The sequence below is a fragment of the Hylobates moloch genome, unplaced genomic scaffold (genome assembly GCF_009828535.3).
Source record: "Hylobates moloch isolate HMO894 unplaced genomic scaffold, HMol_V3 SCAFFOLD_10, whole genome shotgun sequence".
Classification (NCBI taxonomy): Eukaryota; Metazoa; Chordata; class Mammalia; order Primates; family Hylobatidae; genus Hylobates; species Hylobates moloch.
Genome location: NW_026652285.1, coordinates 77,584,873 through 77,594,819, shown reverse-complemented (window position 1 = coordinate 77,594,819; position 9,947 = coordinate 77,584,873). Strand labels below are relative to the sequence as shown.

The 9,947-nt window shown below is 45.9% G+C and overlaps 1 protein-coding gene across 3 annotated transcripts in view; it reads right to left on the bottom strand.

The window, feature by feature from the left end:
* The window catches only part of FSD1L (fibronectin type III and SPRY domain containing 1 like), a 91,476-nt gene extending 88,396 nt beyond the window's left edge, over positions 1 to 3,080 (bottom strand). For 2 of the 3 annotated variants that reach the window (XM_032164783.1, XM_032164784.1), the window contains exon 1: positions 2,877 to 3,080. In XM_032164783.1, the coding sequence (XP_032020674.1) occupies positions 2,877 to 2,891 (15 nt within the window). In that variant the 5' untranslated portion in view covers positions 2,892 to 3,080. The remainder of the gene's footprint in view (positions 1 to 2,876) is intronic. The other variant, XM_058445659.1, reaches the window with a different exon arrangement.
* Between the last annotated feature and the right edge of the window lie 6,867 nt (positions 3,081 to 9,947).

Below are 9,947 nucleotides of genomic sequence, written 5' to 3'. Positions count from 1 at the left end.
GGGGGAAGGAAAAGGACTAGCATACCGTGGGGGGGGGTTGGGGGGAGCCGGGGCGCCCCGCTCCACTCCAGCCCGGGCCAAAGCAAGAGAGATTCTTTTAAAAAAAAAAAAAAAAAAAAAAGGAACAACGTCTACACTTAATTTTAAAAGGAGAAAGTTACTTTGAAGTTAGGATTATTAAATTAATAACAGTAGCTAACAGTATTTTTGTATGCTAGGCACTGTCAAGTGGGTTTTAAAAATGAACGCAAGACCGGGCACGGTGGCTCAAGCCTGTAATCGCAGCGCTTTGTGAGGCCAAGGCTGGCGGATCACCTGAGTGAGGTCAGGAGTTTGAGACCAGCTGGCCATCATGGTAAAATCCCATCTCTACTAAAAAAATAAAAATTAGCCACGTGTGGTGGCGGGCGCCTGTAATCCCAGCTACTCGGGAGGCTGAGGCAGGAGAATCTCTTGAACCCAGGAGGCAGAGGTTGCAGTGAGCCAGGATTGAACCGTTGCACTCCAGCCTGGGCGACAAGAGCAAAACTCCATCTCAAAAAAAAAAAAAAAAAAAGAACACAATCCTCACAATAATCCTGTGAGAGAATTACAATTATTGTTATCTCTGTTTTCCAGATGAAGAAATGGAGACACAGAGCAAACTATCCCAGCTCATACAGCTTATAAATAGTAGAACTGGAGACCTGGCTCCAGAGCCATCCTCTTACTAATGTAAAGCCGAAATCCCAATGCTAACAAACATGCAGGTATATATTCAGGCCTTCCTCACACTTTGCAGTACCTATTTTTCTTATACTCTACTGACTGAGGTACTACCCCTACTACTATTTTCAATGTACATTCCATAACAGAAAATAGTATCTAAAAATCATGTCTGGCGTGTACTACTGTCTTGTTTAAAGAGAACAAGATCCAGCTTAGATCATTACTATTTGAGGCTTGTGATTCTGCAGTAATTCATATGAGAAAAGGAAGCTCAGGTTCAGAGCACAGAACTGGTTATGCACATTAACCCCGGAGATTCTTTTCACAGCTATAAACAAAAGGGGGTTTGTTTGTTTTTTCATTAGAAAATTCATTAGAAAATACCATCAATGAAATTCAACATATTTTCTAATATTGAGAAGTTGATTCTCAAAGATATCACAAATAAGATACATTACTACTACTAAGAAAGAGAAGCTAATTCTTTGCTACCTCTCAGGAAACTGCACGTGGTAACCTGTAGGTACCCTAACACATCATTCGAAATGAGAACAAATAGGTTCAAATCTTAGCCTTAGGGCTAGTAGCATGACCTTCCAGGAGTCACAACTCCATGTCTTGATTCCTCATTAAAGTGAAGAATAATGCATCCCTGATAAAGTATGATGATCAATATTAAAACACATTTTTTTGTATTTTATGGGACACAGTATTTCAGTGCTCATACTTTGTAAACTTTAAAATAGTGTGTTTTCAGAACAAACTATTTTATCAGATTTTTACTATGACATTATAAAATACTCTTACTTCTACTGCATAGATGAGGAAACAGATTAATCACAGTTAAGTGACTTGCTCCTTATCACAGAGCTAGTAAATAGCATCCTGGAACCCATGTCTCCACACTTTGCTCCTTCACTTGACCTCTGCTAATGTCCATTCAAATATCATTACTTTTATCTAATAAGCTGAGAGATGTTTTACAAATTTAGGCAGAGACAATATTTTAAACCTACACATACTCAAAACACACAAAATGTAATTTTTAAAAAATGTCTTTTAAGAATAGTCATGCATTCCAAGGTGAGTTTCAAGACCAACATATACAATGAAATCATATGCTTATTTGTTAAATACTATAATAGTCAATGCTCAACACATCATTATTCTCTCATGCCCTCAGTGAAGTGATCCTCAAGAAGGTGAATCTAGACAAAATTGTAGAAAACGTTGTTCTAACTCTTTCCCGTGCTTTCTAAAAATAGAAAAAAACAGTCTCTTAGATATGTCTTTGTTTTCCCTGCTACATTATTAATACTCCTTGTTTTTTCTTTCCTACCCTGTACTGTATTTCAATTACGTTATAGTCTAACAAAGAGAACAGGGTGGTTATTTTCATATGGAGATTATGACTGAATAACTCACTTCTAACTGTATTCAAGACATTGGCTTTGTTCTCCAAATACTTCTGAATCGAACCTTTACCATTATATAACCTTTCCTCAACTGTTCGGAAAGTATAAAATATTCCACAACGACCCCTAAGTAACTATGCCCAGCAACACCAACTAGTCAGAGAGTGGGACGGCTGCCCTAACAATTGAAGTCTTTTCCCTCCATTCAACGAACACTAAGATCTACTTAGGAAAAGTCATGGGAAGGGGAGCGGGTGGGCGCTACAAAGGAGATTCGGTCCCTGACCTAAAGAGCGTGGTGCTGAGACGAGACTTGGTCGAGGAAAAAGCCCCAGCTTTCGGCGTCAGCAGGGAGACACTAAACAAGGCTGTGCCTCGGTTTCCTCATATGCTGAGGAGTGATACACCCCCACCAGCACGCTCGCAGGCTGCAGGCATGAAAACCGGCCTAAAGCGTTGCAGAGTGGCTGATTTTAAAAGGGGGATGGCTCCCTGTTTCTCCTCAAGAGTCAGGGCCCCGGACAGCGCGCAGGGCAGAGGCCAGCCCGAGTCACCGGGCGCGGTCGCCACATCCGTGTGGGCGCCTCTTCGCTCCCGCCCAGAGCGGCTGGGCGGCCTTGCCCTCCGCAGCAGCAGCCCGGACGCCTGGCCAGGCCCACCCCGCGCATCCACAGCCCACGGGCCCAGGCGCCCCGCCCACCCTGTGTCGGCCCGGCTTGTTTCGGTAGCCCCGGGCTCCCCTCCCCCGCTTACTTTCTGGGAGTCCATGGCGAGTGGCTAAGCCCACTGGGCTCGAACCCGAGACGACGAACCGGGTGTGAGGAGGCTCAGTGAGATTGCACACCCCAAGACCGCTACTCACTGCACTGCCCCAGCCCGCACTGGCACCGCCCGGCCCCACCCGTCCGCGCCCAGCCCGCGCGAGCCGTCGTCGCGCCGCGGTTGCCAGGGTGAAAGGGCGGCCCGCAGAAGGGAGGGGCTGAGGAGCTCCCCGCGCCTGCGCGCAGCGGCCGACTGCACCCGGGAAGTAGCCGTGGAGGGTGGGGAGCGCCGCCCGTCGGTCTACCGCTAGTGCTTCTGCAGCCTGCACTCCCTTCCCCCATCCTTTTTCCTCCAGCAGTAGCGGTCTCTGCGGCCCTGAAATAGGCCACTGGGCATCCAGCAGCCGGCCAATGGGGAGGGCCCGGGAAGGGAAGAGTATCTGGTGCTGGAGACGGATTAGCCCACCCTCCACCCAGCACGCATCTGAAGCCCTTCCCCACACTATCCTTAGAGGGGCATCCAAGCTGGCGCGGACCCAGCGGTCCAAAGGGAGGAAAAGGGCTGGGGTGCGGATGTAGCGAAAACGTGGGAAAAGGCCTTTAGGGGATGTGGTGGAAACGTGGGAGGGGGGATATAGGGGTGAAAGTGGCGGAAACGTGGGTATGGGATTAATATGAGCTTTGGGGCCTGGCACAGTTTTCCCGGGGACCCACCCATCCTCCCCGGCACCTCGCTACCTGTATGGTTTTGAGCAAGTCACTCTCCCTGAGCCTGTTTCATCTGTAAAATGAGAGAAATAATGCGGACTTTGCAGAGGATTGTGAGGATTAAATAACGTGTGGTACATAATTAGTACTGAATAAATTATAGTCATTCTCTCTCTCTTTTTTTTTTTGGAGATGGAGTCTCGGTCTGTCACCGAGGCTGGAGTGCAGTGGTGCCATCTTGGCTCACTGCAACCTCTGCCTCCGGGGCTCCAGGAATTCTTGTGCCTCAGCCTCCTGAGTAGCTGGGATTACAGGCGCCCCCACCACACCTGGCTAAATTTTTGTACTTTTAGTAGAGACTGGTTCTAACCATGTTGCCTAGGATGGTCTCGAACTCCTAAGCTCAGGCAGTCCGCCCACCTCAGCCTCCCAAATTGCTAGGATTACAGATGTGGGTTATAGAGCCTGTGCCAGGCCCATTATAGTCATTCTTAGTGGGGAGTTAGAACATGCTCGGTGTGGCCTGAGGCGTCAATGAAGATTTTAGAAAGCTTGGAATTTAGTAGGCTTGAGAAAGTTCTTCCTCAAGCAGACAGGCCTCATCTTCCATTTGGATGACTCTGGAGAGGCTCACAAAAGTTCAATTGGACAGTATTTATGATGAATGAATAAAAGGGAAATACATATAGAGTACCTATTCTGTACCAGTTCTACAAACAAAATTCAGTAGTGGGCAAGGCCCTGTTTCTCTCACAGAGCTTACAATCTAGTATAGAAGACCAACCAAAAAAAAAAAAAAAACATTAACGTGCTAGGCGGTTATAGGTGCTAAAATTAAAAAATTAGGCCAGGCATGGTGGCTCACACCTGTAATCCCAACATTTTGGGAGGCCCAGTGAGTGGATCGCTTGAGTCCAGGAGTTTGAGACCAGCCTGGGCAACATGGCAAAACCCCATCTCTACAGAAATTAAAAAAAAAAAAAAAAAAAAAAATTCAGCCAGACGTGGTGCTGCAAGCCTGTAGCCAGAGCCAATCAGGAGGCTGAAGTGGAAGGATCACTTGAGTCCTGGAGACGGAGGTTGCAGTGAGCCTAGATCACACCACTGCACTCCAGCCTGGGCAACAGAGTGCGATCCCAGCTCCTAAATAAATAAATAAGGCAAATGGATTCAGAGAATTGGGAGGGTTTAATTTTCCATAGAAATGTCAGGGAAGATCTCTCTTGGAAATGACCTGAGTATAAAGTGAGAAGATGAATTGTACAAGGATCTAGGGAAGAACATTCTAGAAAGTAGGAACAACAAATACAAAGGCCTTGTGGAGGGAAGGAGCTCTGTTTTTGAGAAACAGCATTTATTCTACAATGTTGTCATTACATCTCCGCATGGATCCCCCTGACTGTACTGTGATTTTTTTTTGAGGGCTGAATTTCTTTTACCCCATATCTGTATCCCCAGCTCAGAGTCTGCCACATAGTATGCACTTAATATATCCTTTTTTAACTGAACGGAGATGTACAAGAAATGAAATGAAAGTTACAAAAGGGAAAAGAAAGAGCTTGGCTAAGGCTAGGTGGGTAGTGCTTAGAGAGCCAGGGTCCAGGGTGGGTCTATGTGTGCCAGCTGAAATGAGTAGTGGCATGCAGTCCTGCAAAGAGATGCCCAACATCTCTTAGTACCAAGGGAAGAGAGCCTCTTATTCAACCTTTCCCAACTCCGTGAGGAACAACAAGTGCAGCCAGGTGCCCAGCCATTAGCCCACTGCTGCAGCCACAAAGGTCGTTCCTCCACACTGTGTACTGCAGCTGAGTCAGTTTCCCATGAGGGAGAAATGCAGCCTGGGGATTGGAGAACATCTAAAGTCTAATCACCAGACTGCGTGCTTCCTGGCTCTGCCCCTCCTTGCCACTATGGGACCCACGACTAAGCGGAGGAAACAGGGCTTGGCGATGTCCCCACTTCTCTTGCTGCAAGGACTTCACCTCATTACTGTCAGAGGGCAATTCCTAGGCACTTTATGACTGACAGGCACCACCAGAGAAAGAAGAAAGAGGTTTTTGGGGACAGTGAGTTGCAGCTGAAATGTGATCACCAGACTCTGTCACAGTCCCACACCCCAGGAGCTCACTCCTGGCTCCTTGCCTCCAGCTTCCCAAGTTCTTTCCCTGTAGCCCAGCCAGCAGACTGCAGCTTTTGACAACATCTCTACCCCATTTGACTTCTGCCCTCACCAGATCTCTGTCTCTGGCCAGTCTGGCTCTCCTGCCCAGCTCATCCTGGGCATTTTGCTTCCCCTCATTCCCATCTGGGAACAGCTAGTTCCTTCTGACTGTGACTTCTGTCTTTCTCAGTTTGTACAAGTTCTCCCATCACAGCCACCTACCGAGCTGGGATCTAAGTCTCCTACCCAATCCCTCCCAGTACCTCTGGCCTATAGACAAGTCCTTTGCCTTTTCTGTACTTATTTTTTCACAGCCAAATCCATTTAGGACTTTTCAAAAGTAGTTTTGCAAATAAAATAAAGCATTTGTTCTTAAATGTGATCCCTGGACCAGCTGAATCCACATCACCTCATAACTTCTAAGAAGTACAAATTGTCCGGCCTTATCCCTGGACCTACTGAATCAGGAACTCTTGGAGTAGAGTCCAAAAATCTGTGTTTTAACATTTCCTCTAGGTGATTCTGATGAACGTTAAGCTTGAGAGCCATTGAACTGAGAGAAAGCAAATTGTTTACAAAAAAAGGGGTCGGGGAGAGGACTACAGAGGCATAAAAACATCACTTCAAAACCTAGATTTCTGATTCTTAAAAAGCCTATCTAGTCATGGACATTTATCCTATTGAGGTCTCTGGGCCTCCAGGAACCTCTTTCTGAGGAAACCTCAAGTTAGGATAGCCTCATAGGCTGATGTAGAGAGTCTGGCAAAACTGTCTCTCCCAGAACCAGGTTCTGTATCCTCTCTGAGTGGTGCCAGGTATTGCCTGCAGCCCTGGGCTACCCGGTATATTCTGAAATTCCCCCATCTCTTAGGAGAGAAATTTACTTCCTTGCAGTGTTGCCAGCAGTCTATCCCTTTGGGAGTCAGTATAGGGCCATCAGCATGGAGTCAGCAGTCTGAATTTAAATCCAGATGCTGCTGCTTACCAGCAACGTAGCCTTCAGTGAGTCACTTAACCTTGCTAAACTTCAATTTCCTCGTCTGTAACATACGGATCAGAATAGTAGTAATTCCCTTTTAGGGTTGCTGTGAGGATTAAGGGGGATTATGTAGGTCAAATGCTGGCTAGTATTATTTAACAAGTGGTAGCTGTTACTAATAATTACTCTCTTACTCATCATGTCCTTCTGTTTTACCCTTGCACAGCTCTTTTTCCTTCTGGATCTTTGGGGCCTTAAAAGACCTATTCTCACCACGACTCCCCCTTTCCCTGTTATACCTGTTTTTTTCTGGAGCATAATCACTAGTCAAATGCTGCCCTTTGCTGAAGCCCAAAATCTTTGCCCGTTGCTCCCTGCTACTATATCTGGCCTGAGTCTTAGCATTTGCCACCCAGCCTGGGAAGACTCTGAGGCTCTCTAAGCCTCAGTTTCTTTAGCTGTGAAATAGGGATCATAAAAGTAGCACCTATAAGGGTTGTCGAGTGGTAAATGATATACTTCATATTAAATTTTGAGCACAGTGTCTGGCATGTAGTGAGCATTCGAAAAATATTAGCTATTATCATCTCTTCCCAACCATAGAAACCTAATTAACTCTGATTTTTTTTTAACAGAGACATGGTCTTGCTGTTTTGGTCAGGGTGGTCTTGAACTCCTGGCCTCAAGCAGTCCTCCCACCTTGGCCTCCCAAAGTGCTGGGAATATAGGCCTGAGCCACCATGCCTGGCCTTGCTTTTCCTGCGCTTTTCTGAGTAAAACCCAAACTCACCCAAAATCCCTGCAATCCCTTGGAAGTCACAGCAAAAATTTCTGATCCTAGGCACTCATTATAGACAGAGTCTCCCAGGAGGGTGATATGGTTTGGCTGCATCCTCATCCAAATCTCATTTTGAACTGCAGCTCCCACAATTCCCATGTGTCATGGGAGGGACCTGGTGGGAGGGACCTGGTGGGAGGTAATTGAATCATGGGGGCAGGTCTTTTCTGTGTTGTTCTCATGATAGTGAATAAGCCTCACGAGATCTAATGGTTTTTTGAAAGTGAGTTTCCCTGCACAAGCTCTCTTTCACCTGCTGACAATGTAGGATGTGCCTTTCGCCTTCTGCCATGATTGTGAGGCCTCTGCAGCCACATGGAACTGTGAGTCCATTAAACCTCTTTTTCGTTATAAATTACCCAGTCTCGAGTATGTCTTTATTAACAGCATGAGAACAGACTAATACAGATGGAAAGAATGTTCTGCCCTGATGTGGGCTGGTGCTCTCTACTTGAAGAGCTCTAAGCCAAGTGGTAAGCAGTCAGTGTACATAAACCTGACTAGTGAAACCATGTGAGAAGAGACACAACTAAAGCACCTGTGAGTATTTAGCCTGAAAGGAAAAACTCAGAGTGGATATGATCATTGACTTCAAATTTCTATAGGGTTATTGCGCGGAAGATGAAGCTAACTTGTTCTCCAGCATCCCATAGGTATAATTAGACCCAATTGGTGGAAGCTACAGGAAGATGGATTTCCATTCAACAAAATGTCCAACTTTCTGACAGAGCCATAGAGAGCTGGACTAGACTGTTTGGTAGTGAGATCCCCATTAGTGCAGGTATATAAGCAGGGGCTGGACATTTGCTTAGCAGAGCATTCATAGGGGGATTCAGGCACTGGAAGGGTACCTGGTAGAAATAACTTTTTTTTTTTTTTGAGACAGGGTCTGGCTCTGTCACCCTGGCTGGAGCGCAATGGTGCAATCTCGGCTCACTGCAACCTCTGCCTCCCAGGTTCAATCCTCCCACCTCAGCGTGCCGAGTAGCTGGGACCACAGGCACATGCCACCATGCCCAGCTAATTTTTTTTTTTAATGTTTTGTAGAGATGGGTTTTCGCCATGTTGTCCAGGCTGGTCTTAAACTCCTGAGCTCAAGCAATCTGCCCACCTTGGTCTCCCAAACTGCTGGGATTACAGGCGTGAGCCACCGTGCCCAGCAGAGATAACTTTTAACATCTTCCTGAACTGTGAGGTTACATCATTCTCTAAACTGGAGGGCAAAACCATTCATTCCCTTTCTGATTCAGTTTTGTAATTATACTTATGTTTGGAAGGCTCTCTGAATCTCCTCTCCCCACCCTCACTCCCATGTGGTCCACTGCAAGAAGTCCCACTCCTTCCTGGGAGGGATAATTAATTAAACCCTAGCCATTATGATGTGATTGTGTCACAATACCTTCTCCATGTGTAATGGCCTACTTTATGCTGGCACTAGGGACACTGAGATGATTAAGGCCTAGAAGGCACAAGTGCTTTCAATCTATCCTGCCGTGGCTCTGGTCATGCCTCTGAACTCGTCATATTCAGAGAATGATCAAGCACAAAGCAAATTTATCTGCCTACCAATCTCCTCATTGTGAAAGCATGGTGGCCCCCAGCCAGGTTTCTCTAACACAGAGGAATTGACTCAGTGTTCCTAGGAAGAACACTGCACAGCAGCCCCTATCCCTCTGCATATACTCTGAAAATGTTAAGGGCCGCATTGAGACTAGGGAGATAAAGAGCCATTGCAAATTCACTGCACTTCTATTTCATTGGTTAAGCACCCAGACTCTGGTGCCAGACTGTTTGAATTCAAATCCCAAGTCTTGCCGGTTGTGTCTTTGGCCAATTTGTTATCCTTTCTGTACCTCAATTTTCTCATTTCTAAAATAAGAGTATTAACAATATCTACTTGATAGGTTTGTTATGAAGATAAATGACTTCATGTATATAAGATGGTTAGAATAACGGCAGACATATAGAAAATGCATAATATATGTGAGCTATTATCATTTTCTAAAACAAACTGTTCTTCTAAGCATAGCACCAGGAAATAGTAGTGTCTGTGAGCCCTTTGGTACTGCAATGCCATTGCTGCTGCTGAAGATGGTACTGTGTCAGCACTTCTGGGGAAAATAAGCCTCTTGAAATCCATCCTTCATTATGAAGGTCAATCTGTACATTTCCATAACAAAGAGTTTGAGGGAGAAAGGTGATAGGACTTATGCTAGAAGGGAAGGACTTAAGACAAGGAGATAGAAAGGGAAGATTGGATCCTTTCCAAGCCAAAGAAACAGCCTGAGCAAAGATGGGCAACAATGGAAGAACAATCCCAAGAAATGGAGGTAGGGGATGAAATGAGTGGAAAGTGCAATCTTCAGTGCCCAAATTT